This window comes from Macaca thibetana, chromosome 11 (genome assembly GCF_024542745.1).
Source record: "Macaca thibetana thibetana isolate TM-01 chromosome 11, ASM2454274v1, whole genome shotgun sequence".
In the NCBI taxonomy this organism is placed as follows: Eukaryota; Metazoa; Chordata; class Mammalia; order Primates; family Cercopithecidae; genus Macaca; species Macaca thibetana.
In genome coordinates, this window is record NC_065588.1 from 43,562,754 (window position 1) to 43,589,716 (window position 26,963).

At 41.5% G+C, this 26,963-nt stretch overlaps 2 protein-coding genes and 1 long non-coding RNA gene across 7 annotated transcripts in view; 1 reads left to right on the forward strand and 2 right to left on the reverse strand.

Annotated features, from left to right (window-relative positions):
• The window catches only part of SLC48A1 (solute carrier family 48 member 1), a 1,155,028-nt gene that overhangs the window by 654,625 nt on the left and 473,440 nt on the right, over positions 1–26,963 (forward strand). The window contains exon 1 of one of the 2 annotated variants that reach the window (XM_050746963.1): positions 4,034–4,037. The exons of the other annotated variant lie outside the window; for it this stretch is intronic. The gene's annotated coding sequence lies outside the window, so the exon portion shown is untranslated. Of the gene's footprint in view, positions 1–4,033; positions 4,038–26,963 lie in introns of those variants that run through there. 2 annotated transcript variants of the gene reach the window in all.
• On the reverse strand, positions 764–20,086 carry LOC126930212 (uncharacterized). 4 transcript variants are annotated; one of them, XR_007717480.1, is made up of 4 exons: positions 6,630–7,001; positions 6,158–6,315; positions 4,326–4,422; positions 764–1,123 (listed from the first exon to the last, which is right to left on the reverse strand). It is a non-coding gene; the product is annotated as an uncharacterized LOC126930212 (long non-coding RNA). The 4 variants fall into 4 exon arrangements; XR_007717482.1 differs by lacking the exons at positions 764–1,123; positions 6,630–7,001 and adding an exon at positions 19,567–20,086 and having other exon boundaries at positions 2,652–4,422; XR_007717481.1 differs by lacking the exons at positions 764–1,123; positions 6,630–7,001 and adding an exon at positions 19,539–20,086 and having other exon boundaries at positions 2,652–4,422.
• On the reverse strand, positions 22,856–25,253 carry LOC126931585 (2-iminobutanoate/2-iminopropanoate deaminase-like). The gene is made up of 2 exons (XM_050749985.1): positions 25,231–25,253; positions 22,856–23,294 (listed from the first exon to the last, which is right to left on the reverse strand). The coding sequence occupies exons 1-2, from the start codon at positions 25,251–25,253 to the stop codon at positions 22,856–22,858; spliced, it is 462 nt and encodes a 153-aa protein (XP_050605942.1).

Genomic DNA, 26,963 nt, shown 5'->3' on the forward strand with positions numbered 1-26,963 from the left:
TTTGAACACCAAGGCAGGAGTGCCATCCTCACCTAGGTTCTTGGGGGTAGATCCCAGCCAGGGACCACCCTCTTCCCTTCCCAGCACTCCCATATTATTACTTATCTATGTAATAATAGTGCTACAAACTTACTAGCCTGAAGGAACACACATTTATTATCTGTTTCTGTGGGTCAGGAGGACTTCCAGTTCCAAAATGGCCCCATAGAAGCATGCTGGCTTCACTCCCTCCACAATAAACCAAAAACAAATGTACAGTGTCAAGATTATCACCAGAAATATTCCAGAACTCATATATGAAAATGAGTTCCCAGGGTCACAAAGAAGTGAAAAACTCTAACCAGATGGTAAGAGAATTGGACTTCCACATTTGTGACGTTTCTCCCCTCATTCTGACTGGCATCAAGCACAAGAAAAAATTTCCCCCAACTCACAGTTTCTACACTGGAAAAAGTGAGGTTGAGGTGGATAACCAACTTCTCCATCATCCTGGGTTGCATGGGAGGAGACCCATCCCTACCTTAAAGCCACAGGAAGCACTGTGGGTGCCTGAAAGGAGAAATATCCCGGAGAACAGTCAGAACCCGCAGGGAGGGAAGACTACCATCCCCTGCCCTAGGAACTGCTTTGTAAATCAGCCAAAGACGACACCAAACCAGAGTGGCTGTTCAGCAGCACCACACTGCAGAAGGTTTGTTCCACAGGTCTTGTGGGGACTTTCACTCGCGTCCGTGTGAAGAGACCACCAAACAGGCTTTGTGTGAGCAACAAAGTTGTTTATTTCACCTGGGTGCAGGCAGGCTGAGTCCGAAAAAAGAGTCAGCGAAGGGAGATGGGGGCGGGGCCATTTTATAAGATTTGGGTAGGTGGTGGAAAATTACAGTCAAAGGGGTTCTTCTCTGGCTGGCAGGCATGGGGGTCACAGGTTGCTCAGTGGGGGAGCTTTTGAGCCAGGATGAGCCAGGAGAAGGAATTTCACAAGGTAATGTCATCAGTTAAGGCAGGAAGAGGCCATTTTCACTTCTTTTGTGATTCTTCAGTTACTTCAGGCCATCTGGATGTATAGTGCAGGTCACAGGGGATATGATGGCTTAGCTTGGGCTCAGAGGCCTGGCATTCCTGTCTTCTTATATTAATAAGAAAAATAAAACAAAATAGTGTTGAAGCGTTAGGGTGGTGAAAATTTGTGGGAGATGGTATGGAGAGAGAATGGGCGATGTTTCTCAGGGCTGCTTCGAGCGGGATTAGGAGCAGTGTGGGAACCTAGAGTGGGAGAGACTAAGCTGAAGGAAGATTTTGTGGTAAGGGGTGATATTGTGGGGTTGTTAGAAGAAACATTTGTTGTGTAGAATTATTGGTGATGGCCTGGATGTGGTTTTGTATGAATTGAAAAACTAAACGGAATAAGAGGAGAAAAACAGGTACTAAAGGACTAAGAATTGGGAGGACCTAGGACATATAATTAGAGAGTGCCCAAGGAGGTTCAGCATAGCCCTGCCAGCAAAGATTATTTATTTACTTTAAGAGGGAGTTTAGAGTGGCGGTTTGTGATAGCACCAGGAGATATCAGCCGTGATGGCTTGGAGAAACAGTGTAAACTGGCAGTGTAAACAAGAGCAGGGCATTAGTTGAGGCCGGGCGCGGTGGCTCAAGCCTGTAATCCCAGCACTTTGGGAGGCCGAGGCGGGTGGATCACGAGGTCAGGAGATCGAGACTATCCTGGCTAACATGGTGAAACCCCGTCTCTACTAAAAATACAAAAAACTAGCCGGGCGTGGTGGTGGGCGCCTGTAGTCTCAGTTACTTGGGAGGCTGAGGCGGGAGAATGGCGTGAACCCGGGAGGCGGAGCTTGCAGTGAGCCGAGATCACGCCACTGCACTCCAGCCTGGGAGACACAGCGAGACTCCGTCTCAAAAAAAAAAAAAAAAAAAAAAAAAAAAGAGTAGTTGAGAATGGTGAATAGGAGTATGACTAGACAGAAGATAGTAGGGATGATAAGTTTTTTGGAGTACAGTCCAAGTTGGTCTGGAGTCTGGAATGAGACTGGGGCCTAATAAAAAGGAGTATCTGTACAGGAGCTCAAATGGGCTGTATCTTGTAGCATTCCAAGGACAGGCCCAAATTCTGAGAAGGGCAAGTGGTAAAAGTATTGTCCAGTCCTTTTTAACTTGGTGGCTGAGCTTGGTGAGGTGTGTTTTTAAAAGACCATTAGTCAGTTCTACCTTGCCTGAAGATTGAGGACCCTAAGGAATATGAAGTTTCCATTGAATACCAAGAGTCTGGGTGATTTGACTAACAAAGGCCAGTCCATTATCGGACTGTATAGAGGTGGGAAGGCCAAACCGAGGAATTATGTCTGACAGAAGGGAAGAAATGACGTCGGTGGCCTTCTCAGACCCTGTGGGAAAGGCCTCTACCCATCCAGTGAAAGTGTCTACCCAGACCAAGAGGTATTTTAGTTTCCTGACTCGAGGCATGTGAGTAAAGTCAATTTGCCAGTCCTGGGGGGGGGCAAATCCCTAAGCTTGATGTGTAGGGAAACGGGTGAAGGCCTGAACAATCCCTGAGTAGTAGTAGAATAGCAGATGGAACGCTGAGAAGTGATTTCCTAAAGATAGATTTCCACGATGGAAAGGAAATGAGAGGTTCTAAGAGGTGGGCTAGCGTCTTGTAACCTAGCCGCTGGAAGAGGTTATGAAATGATGACAGAATAGAACGGGCCTGTGGGGCTGGAAGGAGATATTTTCCTTGGTCCAAGAACCATTTGCTTTGTGTGGGAAGAGATTGATAGGTGGAAGTTTCAGTACAGGAGTAGGTGGGAATGGCCAGATGAGAAGGAGAAAAACTGCCGTGAGGGATAGAAGTTGGAACGCTAGCTGCTTTTTTAGCTACCTTATCAGCATAAGCATTGTCCTGAGCGATGTGATCTGATGCCTTTTGATGGCTGCTTTTTTAGCTGCCTTATCAGCATAAGCGTTGTCCTGAGCGATGGGATCTGATGCTTTTTGATGGCCCTTGCAGTGAATAACTCCAGCTTCCTTTGGAAGTAAAGCAGTTATGAGAAGAGTTTTTTTTTAAAGAGGCATTAATGATGGAGGACCCTTGCATAGTGAGGAAATCTCTTTCTGCCCATATAACAGCATGGTGGTGCAGGATATGGAAGGCATATTTAGAGTCAGTATAAATATTGATGTGTATAGTCTTTTTGCAAGAGTGAGGGCCCGAGTTAAGGCAATGAGCGGCTTGCTGAGAGGTAGTAGAGGGGGGCAGAAAGTACGTGCATCAGGTGTGAGGAAGAAAATAGATTTTGGAAGTTATGAGAACTGTAGAGAGTGAGTTGAGCATAGTTTGTGATTTTGAGAGCCTCTAAAAGTATTAAGGCAGCAACAGTTGCCACATGCAGACATGAGGGCTAGGCTAAAAGAGTAAGGTCAAGTTGTTTGGATAAAAAGGCTACAGGGTGCGGTCCCAGCTCTTGTGTAAGAACTCTGGCTTGACTGAAGTAATGGGGGCTGTCTGTGAAGCCTTGTGGCAGTACAGCTCAGGTAATTTGCCGAGCCTGATGGGTGTCAGGTTCAGTCCAAGTGAAAGTGAAGAGAGTCTGGGATAAAGGGTGCAAAGGAGTAGTAAAGAAAGCATGTTTGAGATCCAGAACAGAATAATGGGTTGTGGAGGAAGGTATTGAGGATAGGAGAGTATATGGGTTTGGCACCACAAGGTGGATAGGCAAAACGATCCTGAACTAACCTGTAAGACTTGTCTGGTTTTTGGACAGGTAAAATGGAGGAATTGTAGGGAGACTTTATAGGCTTTAAAAGGCCATGCTGTAACAGGCGAGTGATAACAGGCTTTAATCCTTTTAAAGTGTGCTGTGGGATGGGATATTGGCATTGATTGGGGTAAGGGTGATTGGGTTTTAATGAGATGGTAAGGGGTGCATGATCAGTCGCCAAGGAGGGAGTAGAGGCGTCCTATACTTATGGTTTAAGGTGGGGAGATACAAGGAGAGGATGTGAAGGAGGCTTTGAACTGGGGGAAAAGGTGGCAATGAGGTGTGGTTGTAGCCTAAGAATAGTCAGGGAAGCAGATAATTTAGTTACAGTGTCTCAACCTAAGAAGAGAGCTGGACAGGTGGGGATAACTAAAAAGGAGTGCATAAAAGAATGTTGTTCAAGTTGACACCAAAGTTGGGGAGTTTTAAGAGGTTTAGAAGCCTGGCCATCAATACCCACAATAGTTATGGAGGCAAGGGAAACAAGCCCTTGAAAAGAAGGTAATGTGGAGTGGGTAGCCTCCGTATTGATTAAGAAGGGGACAAACTTACCCTCCACTGTAAGAGTTACCCAAAGAATCTGTGATGGTCTAGAAAGCTTCCGAGGTGATTGAGCAGCATCAGTCTTCAGCCACTAAATCGAGAAGATCTGGGAAGGAGTCAGTCAGAGAGCCTTGGGTCAGAGTTCCAGGGGCTCTGGGAGTGGCTGCCAGGTGAGCTGGACTGTCCAGTTTCCAGTGGGGTCCCATACAGATGGGACACGGCTTAGGAGGAATCCCAGGCTGCGAACATTCCTTGGCCCAGTGGCCAGATTTCCGGCACTTGAAGCAAACTCCTGGGGCAGGCAGTTCTGGAGGAATGCCTGGCCGCTGCAGTTCAGGCGTTTGGGAGTTCTTGTGTGCTGGAGATGTGGCTAAGGTTTCTCTCACAATGAAGGCAAGGAATTGCAACTCAGAAATATGTTGCTACTTGGCTGCCTCTATTCTATTATTGTACACCTTGAAGGCGAGGTTAATTAAGTCCTGTTGTGGAGTTTAAGGGCTGGAATTTAATTTTTGGAATTTTATTTAATGTTGGGAGCAGATTGGGTAATAAAATGTATATTGAGAATAAGACGGCCTTTTACCTTTTAGGGTCTAGGGCTGTAAAGTGTCTCAGGGTTGCTGCCAAACGAGCCGTAAACTGGGCTGGGTTTTCATATTTGATGAAAATGAGCCTAAACGCTCTCTGATTTGGGATAAAGAAAAAGGAGCATTAACTTTGACTATGCCTTTAGCTCCAGCCACCTTTTTAAGAGGAAATTACTGGGCAGGTAGGGGAGGGCTAGTCCTGGAATGAAACTGTAAGCCAGACTGCGTGTGAGGACGGGAGGTGATAAAAGGATTATAGGGTCGGGGAGGTTGAGGAAGAATTGGGACCTGGCTTGGCCTGGTGAGGAGCAGCCTGGGGAGGAGGGGAGAGGTCACATGGGTCTGTAGAAAAGGAAGGCCGGAAAGACTCAGTGACACTTGGGGTTGGGACTGAGGGGACAGGAAAGCAGCAAGATTTGGGATGAGTTGCGTTAGGAACAGAGACTAGGGAGGGACTGATATGTAAAAAAGTGCCTGGACATCAGGCACCTCAGACTGTTTGCCCATTTTACGACAAGAATTATTTAGATTCTGTAGGATGGAAAAATCAAAAGTGCCATTTTCTGGCTATTTGGAAGCACTGTCGAGTTTGTATTGGGGTCAGGCAGCATTGCAGAAGAAAATAAGGCTTTTAGGTTTTAGATCAGGTGTGAGTTGAAGAGGTTTTAAGTTCTTGAGAACACAGGCTAAGGGAGAAGGAGGAGGAATGGAGGGTGGAAGGTTGCCTATAGTGAAGGAGGCAAGTCCAGAGATAAGAGAAGGTAGAGACACGGAGAGAAGGGGTAGGGGGTGCTTGCCCCCCAGGAAAGTGGAAAAGGGGTAGGGACACGGAGAGAAGGGGGGGCGAGTGCTTGCCCCCCCAGGAAAGTGGAAAAGGGGTGGGGTAAGCAGCCCTGGGCTGCAATGTGAGCAGCTAAAGCAGGTGTCCCCACAATTTACTTGCCACCAAGGGAATGTGGGTGAATGACCAAGGCAGGTGTCCCCGAGGTGATCAGATACCAGTGAAATGTGGGTGAATAATCAGGCAGGCGTCCCCGCATGATTAAACACCAAGGGAAGACTGTCTTCCTGACTCCGTGACTGGTGCCGGAGTTTTGGGTCCACAGATAAAATGCACTTCATTTGTCTCTACCAGGAAAGGAAAGGAACTGAAATTAAGAGAAGGGAGAGATTGAAGTGTGGCACCAAGATTGAAAGGAGAAAGAGGTTGAGGGATAGTGAGTGAAGTTGGAGAAGAGAAAAGAGGCCACTTACCGGATTTAAAATTGGTGAGATGTTCCTTGGGTTGGTTCGTCTGAGGACCCAAGGTAGTAGGTGGATCTTTCTCAAGGAGCAAAGAGCAGGAGGATAGGGGATTGATCTCCCAAGGGTGGTCCCCCGATCCGAGTCACGGCACCAAATTTCACTCATGTCTGTGTGAAGAGACCACCAAACAGGCTTTGTGTGAGCAACAAGGCTGTTTATTTCACCTGGCTGCAGGTGGGCTGAGTCTGAAAACAGTCAGCAAGGGAGATAGGGGTGGGGCTGTTTTACAGGATTTGGGTAGGTAAAGGAAAATTACAGTCAAAGGGGGGTTGTTCTCTGGCTGGCAGGGGTGGGGATCACAAGGTGCTCAGTGGGGGAACTTTTGAGCCAGGATGAGCCAGGTGAAGGAATTTCACAAGGTAATGTCATCAGTTAAGGCAGGAACAGGCCATTTTCACTTCTTTTGTGAATCTTCAGTTACCTTAGGCCATCTGGATGTATAGTGCAGGTCACAGGGGATCTGGCTTAGCTTGGGCTCAGAGGCCTGACAGGGACGAACCTCTAGGCAACCTTCCTACACTGCCAGGACCTTAGGGACCTCCCCCACTCAGAAAGGGCATGCTCTGATCATTTACTAGAGCTGAGGTGAACTTGGCCTAAAGATGCCACCTAGAGCTGAAAAGAAGACAGTCCATAGCAATAAAAAACCTCTAAGCAAATGTAGCCAATAAAATCCAAAACAAGCCAGACAGAGAAGACTGGAATAAATAATCCTTCAATGCAAAGACATAGACATACATCCACAAGAAACAATAGCACACAGGAAACCAAGGTCTCCCCAAATGGACAAAATGAGAAACCAGTGACTGACCCTAAACTGCAGTTTTAAGGAAACTCAGTGATCGCCAAGATAACACAGAAAACAAATTCAGAAATTTATCAGAGAAATTTAACAAAGAAATCTAAGTAACTTAGAAAAACAAAAATTTTGGAACTTAGGAAAATATTTGCTGAACTGAAAAATTTGTTAGAGGTTCTCAGTAGCAGAGAAGATAGGCTATCTGAAAATATATAGTAAGAGGAGAAAAAAAGAAAAAAAAATGAAAAGGAATGATGATTGCCTATAAAATTAACTCAAAAGGCCACATCTAAAAATTATTGGTGTTAAAGAGAAAGTCGAGCAAGGGGAAAGGGTAGAAAGTTTAATCAAAGAAATAACATAAAACTTTCCAAAACTTGAGAAAAAACATAACTATCCAGGTACTGGAAGGTCAGAGAACACAAAACAGATTTGACCCAAATAAGACTGCTCCAAGGTATATAATAATCAAACTCTCAAAGGTGAAGGACAAAGAGGATCTTAAAGGCAGCAAGAGAAAAGAAACAAATAACATATAAAGGATTTCCAATTCATCTGGCAATAAACTTCTCAATGGAAACCATACAGGCCAGGAGGGAATAGGATGACATTTTCAAAGAAGTACTGAAAGAAAAAAGCTACCGTTCAAGAATAGTGTCCAGCAAAGGTATTCTTCACCTGTGAAGGAGAGATAGTCGTTCCCAGATAAGCAAAAGGGAAGATAATTCACCACCACTAGACCTGTCTTACAAGAAATGCTAAAGGGAGTTCTTCAATCAATCTAAAAGCAAAATGTGTGACAAAAAGAAAAAAAAGAAAAGGAAAAAAAGAAAGAAAAATAAAAGAAAGAAAAAAAGAAGAAAGAAAAAAAGAGGAAAGAAAATATTTGAAGGCATAAAACCCACTGGTAAAATTAATTAAGAATACTCTTATGCTGAAATTGTGGAGTGCAGTCCACTCATAACTCTAGTAAGTCCAAAAGATGCATCTATCAAAACAGTAATAGCTACATTAACCTGTTAAAATATAGGCAATATAAACACAGGCAAATTAAGACAAAAGTCAAAATGTGGGAGTAAGGAAGTTGTAGATTTGTTTTTTTGTTGTTTTTTTTTTTGCTTTTTCTTTGTGTGTTTCCATTCTTTTCTTTGTGATCTAAGATAAGTTGTTAAAATGTCTTTCATAAGCCTCATGGTAACCCCAATGCAAAAACCTATAATACATTCACTAAAGGTAAAAGCAACAAATTAAAACTTGCTACCAGAGAAAGTCACTTAACCACAAAGAGAGACAGTAAAAAAGGAAGAAGGAAGAGAGGAATTACAAAATAATCAGAAAACCACAAAATGGCAGCAGCTAGTCCTTACTTATCAATAACATGGAATGTAAATGGACTAAATTCTCCTATTAAAAGGCATAGAGTGGATGAACGAATAAAGAAACAAGACTCAACTATATAATGCCTACAGGAAACCCTTTCCACCTAAAAAGACATACAGACTGGCTGGGCATGACGGCTCACACCTGCAATCCCCGCACTTTGGGAGGCCGAGGTGGGTAGATCCCTTAAGGTCAGGAGTTTGAGACCAGCATGGCCAACGTGGTGAAGCCCTGTCTCTACTAAAAAAAAAACTACAAAATTAGCCAGGTGTGGTGGCAGGTGCCTGTAATCCCAGCTACTAGGGAGGCTGCGGCAGGAGAATCACTTGAACCTGGGGGGCGGAGGTTGCAGTGAGTCAAGATCATGCCACTGTACTCCAGCCTGGACAACAAACAGTGCAAGACTCCATCTCAAAACAAAAACAAAAACATACAGACTGAAAGTGAAGGGGTGAAAAGATATTTCATACAACTGGAAGCCAAAACAAAGCAAGAGCAGCTGTACTTAGATAAAATAGACTACAAATCAAAGACTGCAAAAAGAGACAAAGAAGGTCACCAAATAATAATAAAGGAGTGAATTCAGCAAGAAGGACACTTATAAATATCTATGCACTCAACACTAGGGCCCCTAAGTATATAAAGCAAACATTAATAGATCTAAAGGAAAAGATGGACTGCAATACACTAATAGCAAGGGACTTTAACACTGTACTCTCAGGAAACCGACAGATTATCCTGACAGAAAATTAATAAAGAAACGTTGGAGTTAAACTACACAGTTGACCAAATAGGTATGACAATTACAGAACACTTCACTCAAATGCTGCAGAATACATATTCTTTTCATTAGTATATGGAACATTCTCCTGAATAGATTATGTCATGCGCGTCCGTGTGAAGAGACCACCAAACAGGCTTTGTGTGAGCAATAAAGCTTTTTAATCACCTGGGTGCAGGCGGGCTGAGTCCAAAAAGAGAGTCAGCGAAGGGAGATAAGTGTGGGGCTGTTTTACAGGATTTGGGTAGGTAAAGGAAAATTCCAGTCAAAGGGGGGTTGTTCTCTGGTGGGCAGGAATGGGGGTTACACGGTGCTCAGTGGGGGAGGCTTTTGAACCAGGATGAGCCAGGAAAAGGAACTTCACAAGATAATGTCATCGCTTAAGGCAAGGAACGGCCATTTTCACTTCTTTTGTGGTGGAATGTCATCATCGGTTAAGGTGAGGCAGGGCATTTGCACTTCTTCTGTGATTCTTCAGTTACTTCAGGCCATCTGGGCATATACGTGCAAGTCACAGGGGATGCGATGGCTTCGCTTGGGCTCAGAGGCCTGGCAGATTATATCTTAGGCCACAAAACAAGTCTGAATACATTCAAAAAAGTAAAAATTATATCATATGTCAAATTTTTTTTCTGACCAAAATGGAATAAACCTAGAGATCAATAACAAGAGGAACCTCTGAATCTTCCCAAACACATGGAAATTAAACAACATGCTCCTGAACAACCAATGGGTCAATGAAGAAATTAAGAAGAAAATTTTAAAATTTCTTGAAAAGAATAAAAATGGAAATACAATATACCAAAATCTATGGGATACAGCAAAAGCAGTAGTAAGAGGGAAATTTATAGCAATAAATGCCTATATCAAAAAGCAGAAAGAAATATAAAATAAAATATAAATAATTTTTGTTCAAAAAAGTAGAAATACTTCAAATAAACATAAAGGAATTAGGAAAGCAAAAACAAAACAAACCCAAAATACATAGAAGGAAAGTAAAAAAGATCAGAGCAGAAATAAATGAACTTGAGACTAAAAAATACAGAATATCTAAGGAATAAAAAGTTGGTTTTTGGAAAAGATAAACAAAATCACAGTTTTAGTGGGTCAGGAAGCAGGGCATGGCTTAACTGGATCCTCTACTTCAGGGTCTCACAAGGATGCAATCAAGGTGTCAGCCGAGGTTAGACTGAGCAAGGATCCACTTCCAAGCTCAGGTAGTTGAAAAGATTCAGTAACTCACCAGATATTGGACTGAAGGCCTCTGTCTCTTGCTGGATATTGGTCTTAGGCTGCCCTCTGCTCCTTGCCATGAGGCCTTCTCAACATGACCTTTGTTTTCTTAAAGTAAGCAAGAGACCACACGTGGTGGCTCATGCCTGTAATTCCAAAACTTTGGGGGGACAAAGTGAGAGTATCACTTGAGCCCAGGAGTTTGATACCAGCCTAGGTAACATACTGAGACTCTACAAAAAATAGAAAAAGATAGCCAGGGGCACACACCTGTGGTCCCAGCTACTTGGGAGGCTGAGGTGGAAGAACTTCTTGGGCCCAAGGGGTCAAGACTACAGTGAGCTGTGATCATGCCACTGCACTCAGCCTGAACAACAGAGCAAGACCCTCTCCCTCCCACTACCCAGAAAAGCTAGCAAGAGTGAGCATCTCCAGGCAAGACGGGGTACAATTTTATGTTGCACAATCATATCCCATCAGCTTTGCCTTATTCTACTGGTTAGAAGCAATTAACAAGTCTCACCCACACTCAAGGGGAGGGGATTTACACAAGACATGAATAGCTTAAGGTGGGTGTATTAGTCTATTCTTACACTCTGTAAAGGATTGCCTAAGACTGGGAAATTTGTAAAGAAAAGAGGTTTAATTGGCTCACAGTGCCTCAGGCTGTACAGGAAGCATGGCTGAAAAAGTCTCAGGAAACTTTCAATCATGGCAGAAGGTGAAGGGGAAACTGGCAAGTCTTACATGTCAGCAGCAGGAAGAAGAGAGAGGTGAGAGGTGCCACACTGTTTTAAACAATTAAATCTTGCAAGAACTCACTCACTATCATGAGAACAGCAAGGGGGTAATCCACCCCCACGATCCAGTCACCTCCTACCTGGCCCCTTCTCCAACATTGAGGATTACAATTCAACATGAGATTTGGGCATGCCACAGACCCAAATCATATCAATGGGCATCATGGGGGCCCTCTTAGACTCTGTCTGCTGCATGTTTCATTTCATGATTATTGAATATATTTTTTCATATAATAATTTGTCATATAAAGGAGGCAGATATTTAAAAATTGATCTGCTCAGGGTGTCAAATGCACTAGGTACACCACTGCCCTTTATCCTACTTAATTTTTGTCATAACACTTGCCTGATTATTGTATATTTTCATTATTGTATATAACATTTAATATATTTATGTATTTTACTAATATATAATAAACAATAAAACAGTTTATTAATATATGTTCATATTATTTAATAGTCTATCTTATTTAACATTTATTATATGTTTTATGTGTTATTCACCTTGTATGTTTATTCGTTCATTGTCATCTCGGCTTTATAACCTCCTTAAGGGGAGGACTTTTTCTGGTGTGTTCACTGTATTCAGCACCTAGAGCATTGGCTGGCACTTTAGAAGAACTCAATAAATATTTGACAGCTAAATATGTGTAATGTTCAGAAGTGTTTTTTTTTTTTTTTTTTGAGACGGAGTCTCGCTCTGTCGCCCAGGCTGGAGTGCAGTGGCCGGATCTCAGCTCACTGCAAGCCCCGCCTCCCGGGTTTACGCCATTCTCCTGCCTCAGCCTCCCCAGTAGCTGGGACTACAGGCGCCGCCACCTCGCCCAGCAAGTTTTTTGTATTTTTTAGTAGAGACGGGGTTTCACCGTGTTAGCCAGGATGGTCTCCATCTCCTGACCTCGTGATCCGCCCGTCTCGGCCTCCCAAAGTGCTGGGATTACAGGCTTGAGCCACCACGCCCGGCCAGAAGTGTTAATATAGGAGAATAGATAGTAAACTCCCCAGGTATTTAAAAATCTCATAGATTTTTAAATTAGGTTTTATATGAACCACCCTCTAGCCTTTTAGTTTTCTCCTAGCTTTACCTCCTCATTTCTAAATTTGTTTATATTTCGAACCCTGTACTTTGTCAATGTGATACTAAAATAGCTGAATATAAAGTGAGATTTTGGTAAATGACCTAAGGTTTTTTTTTTTTTTTTTTTTTTTTCCAGTAATATCAAATGACAGTCCATCATAGCCAGTCTGTCTTCTGGCAGTCCTGATTTCTGAACTTTGCATATACTGGAGATTATTTTGCTTCTTTCTACCTACAGAACATGGAAGGGACTAGGGATGTGGCAAGAATCTCACACCTCTCAGAGAGAGGAAGTGAAATTGACCTTCTGCAACTTTGTTTTGATAAAGGGCTTGAGTTAAAGTCTAACCCCAGAGGGCTGACCCAGTTGAGAGAGAGAGAGAGAGAGAGAGAGAGAGAGAGAGAGAGAGAGAGAGAGAGTGTGTGTGTGTGTGTGTGTGACCCTTTTCCTTGGAGAATGCTGCTTCTTAGACTATAATCCTAGATATTATAAATGAATAAATAAATAAAGAACCATGAAACTCTGGTTGGCAGCACAGGTTAATGATCTGATTGTGGCAAGAGAGGACCTTGAGGCTTATCAATTTTGTATGTTTGTACTGGGGGAGCTTGTAGGGAGGATAGGGTTGCAGCAAGTACTTGTGGAATATTGCTGGATATTCAAGGCAAATATAGACCCAGGATTTATGAAGTAAGCACTTCATAATTGGGAATCCAAAAGCCCCTAAATTAACGGACATCTCCAAAGCATTGTAATACCCTGATAGTATAAGAATCGTGTTCTCTAATAACTTAAAACATGGCCTTATTTTTGAAATCAAAACCTTCAGCATAAATATATGTGCCTTTTGTGCTTACATACCTTATGGCTGCCATTAGCTACAGCTCTTTATACGTGGGGCACTGTATCTTTTTATTAAAACCATCCAACAAAAAATGATCTCCTGTTGCAACTTTGGATTTCCTTTATAATGAAAGAACTTTCCAGACCTCATAGAGCATTTGGAAATATTTTCCTTATAAACAGAAATCTGACTACTAAGTACCATTCTTTCCCAAGGTCTTCAGAGTTCTTTTTCTTTTCTTTTTTCCTTTTTTTTTTTTTTTTTTTTTTAGACAAAGTCTTGCTGCATCACCCAGGCTGGAGGGCAGTGGCATGATCATGGCTCACTGCAGCCTCAACCTCCCAGGCTCAGGAAATCCTCCTGCCTTAGCCTCCTAAGTGGCTGGGACTACAGGTGCATGCCATCGTGCCTGGCTAGCTTTTTAATTTTTTTGTAGAGATGGTGTCTCACTACGTTACCCAGGCGGACAGAGTTCTTATTTCTAGGAATAATAACATGAATATTGACTCGTTCATTAAAAGAGAAAAGTGTTAGGCTTAATGCTTTCATTGTTCTGTTTTTTCTTACGGCCAGTGCCAGAGTTACTTAATAAATAATTGTGCTGTCCTAAAACCACTTTGGGGTAACTCAGCAGAGAACCCAGGCTGCCAACCCAGGGCAATATGAGTATAGTTCCTTCAGGCTGGGAGGGGTCCTGGGCATGTGGCCACCCAACGGGCTGCATATTGTTGACTCAGGCAGAGGCATGCCTGCCTAGGGGTAGAAAGGGACAGCCTGCAGGAAGAGTTGATAGGTACTAAGATGGAGAACATTCATGATATAAAACCATTGTAATCACTTTTAAGTGCACAATTCAGTGACATTAAGTACATTCAAAATGTATACAACTATTACCACTATCCATTTCCAGGACTCTTCTATCATTCCAAACAGAAACTCTGTACTCATTATACAGTAACTTTCCATTCACCCTGTCCCTCAGTCCCCGGTAACCTCTATCAAACTTTCTATCTCTATGACCTTGTCTATTCTAGGTACCTCATATAAGTGGAACCATATATTTGTCCCTTCTTGCCTGGCTTATTTCACTTAGCATGATGTTTTCAAGGTTCATCCATGTTATAGCATGTGTCTGAATTTAATTCCTTTTTAAGGATGAATATTTACATGACATTGTGTTTATCCATTCATCTGTCAGTGAGCAGTCAAGTTGTTTCCCACCTTTTGCCTATGGTGAGTAATGCTGCTATGAACACTGATGTTCAAGTATCTATTAAAATCTCTGTTTTCATTCTTTTGGGTGTATACCTAGGCGGATGAGGGTTTGTTTTTGTTTTTGTTTTTGTTTTTGACCATCAGAGTTCCAATCGGTGCTACTTTTTCTTTTAAATACATTCTAGGTCTATTTGAGGTTTTTTTGGTTTTTTTTGTTTGTTTGTTTTGTTTTGTTTTGTTTTGGGGGACAGGGTCTTCTTGCTCTGTCATTCAGACTGGAGTGCAGTGACACAGTGACATGATCACTGCAGCCTCAACCTCCCAGGCTCAAGTAATCCTCCCACCTCAACCTCCTGAGTAGCTGGGACTACAGGCATGAGCCACTGTGCCCAGCTAAGTTTTTAAAAGTGTTTTGTAGAGAAGTGGTCTCCCTGTGTTGCCCAGGCTTCTATTTGTTATATGATCATAACATCTTCCTACAACGTTTTTCTGTCCCAAATAAGAATTACAGTGTGTTCATCAACTAGAGAAACAACTTCCCACAAATGCTCAGGTCCTCAGAGCATCTGACAACAGCCAGTAGCTGAGTGTCTCTGCTTTAAAGAATTTATAGTATGTCACTAGGGTCAGGACCTCAGCCTGGGACTGGACCCCAAAAGTAAAGTAAATCATACTGCAATTTTGTGCAAAAAACAAAGATTAAGCGTACACAGGAAGGTACAATATGAAAAATAATTTATTTTATTTTTATGACAAAAAGGAGTAGAGGAAATTAAAGTTCACGGATGAAACATTTTTCCTTAAGCTTGTTTTGGTTTTGTTGATAAGATAGTAAGCAACAATGGGAATGGGAATTGACAAAGCCTGATTCCTCTCTCGTCTGATCCTTAACTGTGCTGATGAAAGCATGTGTCTGACCCTAGAGAGGGAAGAGAAGAGTTTCCAGGGAGCGAAGCTGAAATGTCTGTTATATATAATGATTGCTCTAAAGAGACATGCATGGCTAAACTCAGGTGACGTGGTAGAGACTGAGTTGTCTACCTAATATTTATTCTAGTTTTATTTATTAAGCCTGACTTTGTTTGGAATGGCAATATACCTGTGGAGGCTAAAGCAACTCTATCTTGGATGCTAATCATGTTGACAAAGCAAGATGTGTCTTATTTATTTTTGTGCTCTTCTCACCCAACCCAGAGAGGAGAAAGTGTACAGCATATAGTAAATCTTCAGAACATGTTTGATGTTGGATTGAATAATCTGCTTTATTTTATCATCTAATAACTCCTTAGTGAGATTAGATGGATGGCTGGTGAAAAAGTGTTCGGACTGATACTGTATTTATCTGCTCAGCATAAAAATATCTTACAAAAATCTATTATGTGTTTGAAAGAAAGGCATCAAAATGTTAACAACAGTGGGATTGTCTAACTTCCAGATTTTCTGCACTTTACATATATAACTTTTGTAATTAAAAAATAGTTGATTTCCAGCCTGGCCAACATGCTGAAACCCCGTCTCTACTAAAAATACAAAAAATAGCAGGGCGTGGTGGCACGCGCCTATAATCCCAGCTACTTGGGAGGCTGAGGCAGGAGAATCGCTTGAACCCAGGAGGCAGAGGTTGCAGTGAGCTGAGATCGCGCCACTGCACTCCAGCCTGGGTGACAGAGCGAGACACTGTCTCAAAAATAAATAAATAAATAAATAAATAAATAAATAAATAAATAAAGTTGACTTTAAAAATCTACTTAGAAAGCAGAGATTGCAGTAGAAGAAAAAGGATTTAATTAAATATTATGGCTTTTCAATACTTTTTGTTGTGTAGTATGCTCTCCCCAAAACACAGTTGCATCATAAAATTGAGTTTGAAAGTCCTCCATAAATTAACATGTTCTAATAATTCTATAGGAAAGAATGGAGATACAATAGTTGATCTAGAAAGTGCATATCCAATGATAATCTGAGCAAGGAACACCATTCTCCTTAAAGTAAACAGCGCACAGCTGTTTCCATCATGCTGACTGTAAGAAGATTATCATATTCAGAAAAGAAATTCCAGGAAACTGCGTTCTAATTAACATGGAAATGAATCCACAAAATAAATATGTATCCAGAGTTTATGCAATCCCAGGGTACAATGGAGACAGATGCAGATTGATCTAATCTGGTTGTATTAGGAATACGAATGTTTGTCGGGGAACATTGCGTGGAAAGTTGACATTTGGTTCAATCAGGAAGGGCAAAGTAGAAATTATGAAAGCAAGTTCCTTTGTCCAGTTAAATTAGGCATTCAAATAACAGGCTACTCTTTGACCTTCCTGGGAAAGGTCAGGATGGCATCGAACGGTCATTAAATAAATAGCAGGCCTATTATGGTAAATACTTTGTGAAAATTTAGGAAAATATATTCTGGATTGAAAATCAGCCACAAAAGGATTTGCAAGAATTTCTCTAGCATATTTTTATTGCTTCTATTTATCCATTTTTAATTTGCAGAAATAGCAAGGACTGGTAAAAGCACTAGACCAAACTGAATATGGGGTCTATTGAACAAAATTAAGAGGTCACTTTTCTGCCACTTGCTAATGTGTGCCGCAGCTGCTAAAGAAAGGAAGTTTTGTTGTTTGTTTTGGTTTTGGTTTTGAAACAGAGTTTCGCTCTTTTGCCCAGGCTGGAGTACAATAGTGTGATCTTGGCTCACTGCCACCTCCTCCTCCTGGGTTCAATTGATTCTCTTGCCTCAGCCTCCCAAATGGCTGGGATTATTGGCAGGTGCCACCATGGCTGGCTAATTTTTGCATTTTTAGTACAGACGGGGTTTTACCATGTTGGCTAGGCTGGTCTTGAACTCCTGTGCTCAGGTGACCTGCCCGCCTGGGCCTCCCAAAGTGCTGGGATTATAGGCATGAGCCACCGTGCCCAGCCAGAAAGAAGGTTTTTTGAAAAATAGCTCCTCTGGATGTCTCCCCAAGGCCCCACTTGATATAGCTAAGGAGAATCCCTGGCATGTATCATAAGATATATGGTTTCTTAATCAGATGGGTGACTTGCAGGACTAGAATTTAAGAACAGTCTTGATGCTGTCCTAGGTTATAATTCCCAACTTGTATTACAGCAATGGACATGCTGTTGTTCATATTTTCTCCAACAGTCCGAACTCCAAGTATATGAAGTTAAATCAAATCTCTTTTCTTGTCCATTAAAGTTCAAGTTGCCTTAATAAAAGCTGGCAAGTTGTTTTTATAAACACTAAATTAATAGAACAGATTTTGGCTGGGCACAGTGGCTCACGCCTGTAATCCCAGCACTTTGGGAGGCTGATGCAGGATCATCACTCAAGTTCAGGAGTTCAAGACCAGCCTGGGCATCAGAGGAAGACCTCGTCTCTACTAAAAATAAAAATAAAGACAACCAACTGGGCGTGGTGGTGTGTGCCTGTGGTCCCAGCTACTAGGGAGGCTGAGGTGGGAGGATCCCTTGAGCCCAGGAGTTGCAGTGAGCTGTGATAGCACCACTGCAGTCCAGCCTGGGTGACAGAGCGAGACCTTGTCGCAGAAAACAAAAATGAAAATAATAGAACAGATTTTAAAGCTATTTTTATATTATTCATACATCTTTTTTTGCCCCTATCTTCTCATTCAGATTCAGATTTACCCAACATTTATTAAGCATTTACTATGTGTCAACCTCCATGCTGGAGGATTTCATGTTAAATTTATCATTATTTAGCCTGATAGAGGCAGTTCAAAGACAAAGTCTGAATCAGGTGTTTTCACTCAAAATCATGGGTCCTTCAAAGTATCAGTGGATTAGATTATTATCCTCATGTGTAACTAAGATAATACAAGAAATATTTGGAGTCATATTTTAATGTATTATCATTGTTATTATTGTAGAAGTAGTGTATATGTATCCATAATTTTAAAAATTTAAACAAAACGTAATTCTGTAAGTGAAAAGTAAAAGTCGTCCATCTTTTTCTTTCCCTACTCCTAGTTTTTCTCTACTGAAATACAGTACATTGTAAAACTGGCCATAATATTCTGCAGTTTCTCCCATTAAGAGGTAGAGTGGGCCAGGTGCTATGGCTCACACCTGTAATCCCAGCACTTTGGGAGGTCCAGGTGGGTGGATCACCTGAGGTCAGGAGTTCGAGACCAACCTGACCAACATGGAGAAAACTAGTTCTGTCTCTACTAAAAACTACGAAAATTAGTTGGGCATGGTAGCATGCACCCCTAGTCCCAGCTACTCAGGAGGCTGAGGCAGGAGAATTGTGGAACCTGGGAGGTGGAGGTTGCCGTGAGCCAAGTTCTGCCACTGCACTCCAGCCTGGGCCACAGAGCAAGACTTCTTCTCAAAAAAAAAAAAAAAAAAAAAAAAGAGGTAGAGTCCCCTTGAATCTGGGATGGCCTTGCCACATGCTTTGGTCAATAGAATACCACAGAACTGGCATTGAATGAGTTCCAAGTCTAGGCTTCAAGAGGCCTTGCAGCTTCCTATATTGTGTTCAAAGAGCACACTCTTTGAATAATGCTGTCACCATGTGACCATGCCCAGGATTGTCTGCTGGAAGATGAGAAACCACATAAAGTACAGATGAGTCATCTCAGTTGAGACCTCAACCAGCCAAACCCCAGCCAACCTGGCCAGAACTGCTTGGATGAACCCAGCCTAACTTAATGAACTGAAAAGTCATAAGCTTAAAAAAAATTAAAAAAAAAAAAAGGTTGTTATTTTAAGCCTTTAAGTTTTGGGGTAATTTGTTATGCAGCAGAAACTAAATGATGCAAGAGGTGACCATTTGAACAATTTCTGGCATTTGCAGACTATAAGGACACAAGAACAGCTAAAACTCCATGGACTAATGAAATAATAAAGGAAAGAACCTGAAGTATGAGCCTAACATGATCCTAGATGGAACTAGAAGACCATCATTAAGGAAATACAAGAGAAAATGGAGAGAGTACAGAGAGACAAAGTAAACAAACATGTAAATTCAAGCCTGCCTGCTTAAGAACTTCTCAGGCACAATACTTATGTGTTTGCTGTCAATCTAAGCAGATTTTTGTTGCCTCACCTCTCAACTGGACAGAATTACAGTGTGGATGGGCCTCTTGTCTGGTTACCAGCAAAGAGAAATCTCATGATTGTGTTTGTAGGTTGAATTGGTATTATGTGGGTTGTGGCAGCTGCTACCTGACTGACGTCTTCATCTCCTTCTTACCACCAAAGAGGGTTGAGATGGCTCCAAGAAGGAAAAACAGAGAAGTTGTCAACATCTTGGTGCAGAAAAGCAGGTGGAGCCAGTCTCCGCCGAAACCCTGGTAACTGAGCTCAGCTGACAAGTGCTGAGGAAACTCATAGTTGACAACTGCTCGGTACAGATGATGACTAAAGAAATGGCTTTCCCAGCAAAGGGAGAAAGATCCCGGCCAGTATACGCTCAGTCTGTCACAGCGTCAGATCTGGAAATAGGGTAAGGGGAGAAGAGACTGTTTTGAGTATGTGATAGAACTTTGTAAGAATATCTTTAATGAGGAGAACAAAATGGGTAGTGAAGGGGAGAATTCAGAAGTAAAACTCAGAAGATGAGCCCTCAGCAAAAGGGGTTTGACAACAATATAGGCTCAAGTAGAAGGAAAACTCTCTGTGAGAGTTAGGACTACAAATGTTGCCATTCTTAGAACCAGCACTTTGTAAATAAATTGGTTTTCTTTTTCTCTCTAGGAGCTTTCGGGATCTTTTCTTTGTATCTGGGGTTTTGAAATTTCACAATGATTTGGCTTTTTTGATGGATATGTTTTTCATTATTTATTATTATTGTTTTTTTTTTTTTGAGATGGAGTCTCGCTCTGTCGCCCAGGCTGGAGTGCAGGGGTGCGATCTTGGCTCACTGCAACCTCTGTCTCCCGGGTTCAAGAGTTTCTCCTGGGCCGGGCATGGTGGCTCATACCTGTAATCCCTGCACTTTGGCTGAGATGGGCGGATCACCTGAGGTCAGGAGTTTTGAGACCAGCCTGGCTAGCATGGTGAAACCTCGTCTCTACTAAAAATACAAAAAAAAAAATTAGCTGGGTGGAGTGGTGCATGCCTGTAATCCCAGCTACTTGGGAGGCTGAGGCAGGAGAATCACTGGAACCCGGGAGGCGGAGGTTGCAGTGAGCCAAGATCATGCCTGGGCCACAGCATGAGACTCTGTCTCAAAAAAAAAAAAAAAAAAAAAAAAAAAGTTTCTCCTGCCTCAGCCTCCCGAGTAGCTGGGACTACAGGTGCACCATCATGCCAGGCTAATTTTTTAATTTTTTGTGGAGATGGAGTTTTGCCATGTTGGCCAGGCTGGCCTCGAACTCCTGACCTCAGGTGACCCTCCCACCTTGGTCTTCCAAAAGACTGGGATCACAGGCATGAGCTACCACGTCCAGGTGGATGGACTTATTTTTCATTCATCTAGAGACATTTCCTTTATTTTGGGAAATTTTCCTCAATTGTTTCTTTAATACATTTCCCCCACTATTTTCTCTGTTCATTCTCTCTGGAACTCCTATTATTCAGATCTTGAGGCTCTTGTATTTTTCCTCTCTTATTGTACATCTTTTGGTAGGACAAAAAGACTATTGCTCTACATTCTAGAAAATTTCCCTAATATTTTTTAGCTTTCTGACTTATTTATTTATTTTCTCCTGCTTTTTGCTGTTGGAGAGTTTTCTTGAATTTTAGATGACCCTACGCTGACTGCATGCTTGAACATGGTTCACCAACCAATGTCCGCCAGCCCAAACATTACATCATCACCCTTCTGACCACTTTTCTTCAACTCTTGGAGTTCCAATTCCAAATCTTTATCCCTTGTTATAGAGCACTGACAATACCTGGTTTAAATCCTTTAGGCAAAATATTAGAAGATCCTTTTTCTAGAAAAATAGAACCATCCCACAATAAAGACATACAGATACTGACATTTGAGGAACCACCACACAAGAGCTGACTTCTGCCTTCAGTGAAACTCTAGTACAGCCATTATGGGAAACAGTATAGAGATTCCTCAAAAAACTACAAATAAAACTACCCTATGATCCAGCAATCCCACTATTGGGTATTTATCCAAAGGAAGGGAAATCAGTATGTCAAAGAGATAGGCACTCCCATGTTTATTACAGCACTATTCACAATAACCAAGATATGGAATCAACCTCAGCGCCCAGAAACAAATGAGTGAATAAAGAAAATGCATGGCTCACGCCTGTAATCCCAGCACTTTGGGAGGCTAAGACGGGCAGATCATGAGATCAAGACCATCCTGACCAACATGGTGAAACTCCGTCTCTACTAAAAATACAAAAATTAGCTGGGCATGGTGGCAGACACCTGTAATCCCAGCTACTCAGGAGGCTGAGGCAGGAGAATCACTTGAACCCGAGAGGCGGAGGTTGCAGTGAGCTGCGATCGCGCCACTGCACTCCAGTGCAGTGCTTCATTTTCAATTCGGCTACCTTTGGGCAAAGCAGCAACTTGGTAAGCAGCTCTAGCAGGAAAATTACTCTTGAAATACTGTTTGTAGATTTCATTGACAGTATTGAAGTCATTTATGTCAGCCTGGCGACAGAGCAAGACTCCATCTCATAAAAAAAAAAAAAAAAAGAAAGAAAAAAAAAAAAGAAAATGCAGTATATAGACACAGTGGAATATAAAAAAGAACAAAGGTATAAAAAAAGAACAAAGTTCTGTCTTTTGAGGAACCATGGATGAGCCTGGAGGATATTATGTTACGTGAAACAAGCCAGGAACAGGAAGATAAATACATGTCCTCACTCATATACGGAAGCTAAAAAAGTTCGTCTCATGGAAGTATAGAGTAGATTAGTGGTTACTGGAGGCTGGAAAGGGTAGAACGAGTGGAGAATAGCTCGAGGTTAGTTAATGGATGCAAAAGTACAGCTAGAAGGAATAAGTTCTAGTGTTCTATACCACTATAGTGGGACTATAATCAACAACAATTTACTATGTATTTTCTTTTTTTTTTTGAAATCTCCTTGTCTATTTTATTTCCATTAGAAAAATATTATCTATATTAAATTTTGGTCCACTTTCTTCTTCTTGACCTCAAATTTAAATACTTAAATTTTACTCAAGTAAAAGCAGAATCACATACCTGACGTGAAAACTAAATCGTTCACATCATTAGTTTGAATTAGATATGTTCTTGATTATTTCTCAGGAATAAGTATTCTTCTTTCCTACCTGTTATTTCTCTTTTATTTATTGAGTAACTGTGTAATGGATATCTCTTTCCTATATTCAGTACAGGTGTAATTTAAAACAGTAACTGGATTCCTTCTCTAATCTTCAATTCATGTTCAACTCTCCCTATTATATGGTATTTCCATAATAACTTCAGATATTTTCATCAAGCTCACACTGTCATCAATTGTGAAAATTAAAAGGTTAATTAAGATGTTACATCACTTGTAAAAATTAAAATGTTAACAATTCCAGACTACAAAGCACTGGCCCACTTATAGTGATGCTGTTGTCGGCGGTCCTTGGACAGCTACTGCTTCAATTTCAATTCGGCTACCTTTGGGCAAAGCAGCAACTTGGTAAGCAGCTCTAGCAGGAAAATTACTCTTGAAATACTGTTTGTAGATTTCATTAATAGTATTGAAGTCATTTATGTCAGTCAGAAGAACGGTTGTTTTCACCACATTAGTGAAGTCACAGCCTGCAGCTTTCAGAATTTCACCCATGTTTTTAAGAGCTTGTTTAGCTTCTTCTGCTACCCCTCCTGACACAAGCTGTCCACTTGAAGGGTCCATGCTTATCTGTCCTGAAATGTGAAGGGTCTTGTCGACTAACACAGCTTGACTGTAGGGTCCAATGGCCCCTGGGGCTTTCGCGGTGCTGATCACCGTTTTGATCAAGGACAACGTGGCTAAGTCTTCCCTTTTGCAGCCCCTTCAGGAGAAGAAGCCCCAGCACCAGCCTTGCTCACGTCTCATGGGACTTACTATGTATTTTCAAGTAGCTAGAAGAGTAGATTTTAAATGTTCTCAACACAAATAAATGATTAATGTTTGAGGTGATAGATATGCTAATTACCCCGATTTTATTATTATATATTTTATACTTGTATGGAAATATCACAGTGTACCCCATAAATATGTACAATTATTAAGTGAAAATTAAAAATAATAATACATTTTCAGTGTTTAGATTTAAAACATTTACATTCTGTCCCTTAAACATACTTTGTCTGTAGATTGATTCTGAAAACTGAAAACAGAACGTGTTAATATTATTCACAGTCTATGAACATGTGAACATTATTCACTGAAGAATCAAATAATAATATTTGATTCATGAAAAAATGAAATATAATTTCTCTGTCAGCACACTTGAAGGGTCTATTTTTTCTTACACGCTATAATTGCTAGAAACACTACAACATTTTAGTTTGATTTATATTTGGACCAACACTTTCTTATAAGATTTCTGTTTTTCTTAAAGCTTCTACAGTTGAATTTATTGGAGGAGTGGAGGGAGTTTCTATTCTCCAAAGGATATGTTTGCTAGAATATAGAAATCAAAATAGTTATAACAAAAATATTTTGAAAATTAACAGTATGATTTCCAAGTTTTGTTCCCTCAAATCTCATGTTGAAATGTGATCCCCAATGCTGGAGGTGTGCCCTGCTGGGAGGTGTTCGAGTCATGGGGGTGGATCCTTCATAAATGGCTTGGTGCTCTCCCCATGGTAATGAGTGAGTTATCACTCTGAGTTCACACAAGATCTGGTTGTTTAAAAGAGTGTGGTGCTGGGTGCAGTGGCTCACGCCTGTAATCCCAGCACTTTGGGAGGCTGAGACGGGTGGATCACCTGAGGTCAGGAGTTCGAGACCAGCCTGGCCAACATGGTGAAACCCCGTCTCTACTTAAAATACAAAAAATTAGCTGTGCGTGGTGATACGTACCTGTAATCCCAGCTACTCAGGAGGCTGAGGCAGGAGAATTGCTTGAACCCAAGGTGGTGGTTGCAGTGAGTAGAGATCATGCCATTGTACTCCAGATTGGGGGACAAGAGTGAGTCTTCATCTCAAAAAAAAAAAAAAAAAAAAAAGAGTGTGGCAAGTCCTGCCACTTTTCTTTATAAATTACCTAGTCTCAGGTATTCCTTTATAGAAAAGCAAAATAGGCAATTAATAACCTGTAAATTTTTTCAGGAATTTTTCTTATGTTCCTGTCTTGCTTCTCAGTGCAGCTTGATGAATGTTGGATCGAAATTTGACCTTATATTCTCAACCTAATTCTCGAATATGTGTTTAACTCTGGGAAATGTAAACTGTCAGGTTAAGATCTCCTAAAAACTTAAGGAAGAATGCTATAAGGCAGAATGTCTTTGAGAATCAGTCTCTTTTTTTTGATATGAAGAATACAAAGCATTGAAAAACACAAAAGTGACAGTGCTTGGATGAACCATAAGAATAAATTTTTCTGTGGGCATAACTCTTGTATGTACATCGTGGAAATTACCCTAAGTCATTGCCACTATCTTCTTGATGTCAACTCTGATGGTACTAATCTTTACAGAATTTTAAACAGAAGGCTTTAAATAACACTTCAACTGTTAAGGTAACAAAGGAGGGGAAAGGAAAACTAGCCTACTATGAACCATGTACATATACTGTCTTGGTGGTTTTACATGTGAATATTATCCAATATAACATGTATTATTAATTACATTATATTTATATTTAATATGCTGTTATATAACATATTTATATAGGTCAAGAAGAGGTGGCCCACCCTGCCTGAGAGTCGAAATCACCTTCCCCTCTGCCTTCCTTTTCTTAGTTATGATGGCGTCTGCCCCTCTCGCTGGTATGAGCCGCACTGTATAACCCTGCTTCCCGACATGCTGCCCCACAGTCTTCCACTGTTGTTAGTGTTCATTCTTCCTTCTGTTCTCTCTCAGCTCCGATTCTTAGATCCCTGAATCTGCTTTAATTCATCTCTTTTGAAAACTTCTAGTGCTGTTCTTGGATCTGATATTTAATGTCAGCTTTCCTTTTGAATTCCCCTGACTTGAGCCCCAGATTATCATCGCCAAAAGGGGCTCAGTGTCAGCTAGATCAATGGTTCTAGCCTGTAGCATTTCACAGAGACTCTAGAGTTATTAGAAGAGTCTTAGAACCCGTATATATTTATAGGTATTTTTCCTTTCAGTGTGCAACAAAATTGACACCTTTATAATGTGGTATTCATGATTTTCTGAAATTAAGAAGAGTTTTCACACTCTAAAAAACTGGGAACCACTGACTTACACCAGCCTCCTCATTGAACAAATTTAAAAAAATAAAAAGCTCAGAAAGTTATTTGTTTTGTCCAAGGTCATACAGTGGGTTAGGATCTTATCAGGACTCAGGCGTAAGGATTGAATTCTCAACCATCAACCCATTCCTCTTTCCAGTACCTTAACTCCCGAAATACTGTAATCCTCGCAGTTACATAGCAGCTCCCACAGACTCTCCTGCATGGGGAAGTAATGGGTCGCCATCTCAGTCAGACCGAATTGTGAGGAAGCAACTTCTCCTTCCATAGTAAATGTTGAGCTTTACTGAAAAGTACTACTAGGATGTGATAAACAAACAAATATCTTTAGAGACTATACGTATGTTTTAAATAATCAACCCATCTTTTTTCAGAGAATCTTATCTTACCCCCTATCCCTGTTGTAGGTAAATAAGAAGCCCTAGATCCCAGCGGATCATTCATGAGACCCAGGGAAGGGGCCTACCTATAGGTTTCCCAGAAATGAGAGTCTCAGGACTGAATTCCTTTGGGTATCACAGATTTGGAATTGAAACTCCAAGAAATGAAGAAAAATGTTCAGAAAGGCGATGATGAAATGTTGTGACTGGCGGACTTTTTTTTTTTTTTAAAGACGGATTATCGCTCTGTTGCCCAGGCTGGAATGCAGTGCAACTTCTGCCTTCCCAGTTCTCAGCTCACTGCAACCTCCGCCTTCCGGGTTCAAGCGATTCTCCTGCCTCAGCCTTCCGAGCAGCTGGGATTACAGGCACACGCCACCACACCTGGCCAATTTTTGTATTTTTAATAGACACAGGGTTTCACCATGTTGGCCAGGCTGGTCTTGAACTCCTGACCTCAAGTGATCTGGTGGACATTTTGAACTACAGGCCTACGGAGAAAGAGAATGAGAATGAGATAGGGAGAGGGGAGAGAGGGAGAGAGAGAAAGAATGCACAAGGGAAAATGCATATGAGGGCCTCGTGGTTCCAGAGAGAAAGGGACAGAAAAAGAAAAGGAGAGAGGACGCCCTGGAGAGCACCTTAGATGCAACTTTTCTGGTTCCCAGTTCCTGTCATAGGGGCCCTGCTTCTCTTGGATTCCAGGAGCTTTCTAGATTTTAAAATAAGCTCTTTAGGCCAGGTACGGTGGCTCATGCCTGTAATCCCAGTGCTTTGGGAGGCTGAGGCAGGAGGATCACTTGAGCCCAGGAGTTCAAGACCAGCCTGGCCAGCACAGCGAGGCTCTGTCTGTACCAAAAACAAAAAACATTAGCCAGGTATGGTGGTGCGTGCCTGTGGTCCCAGCTACTTGGGA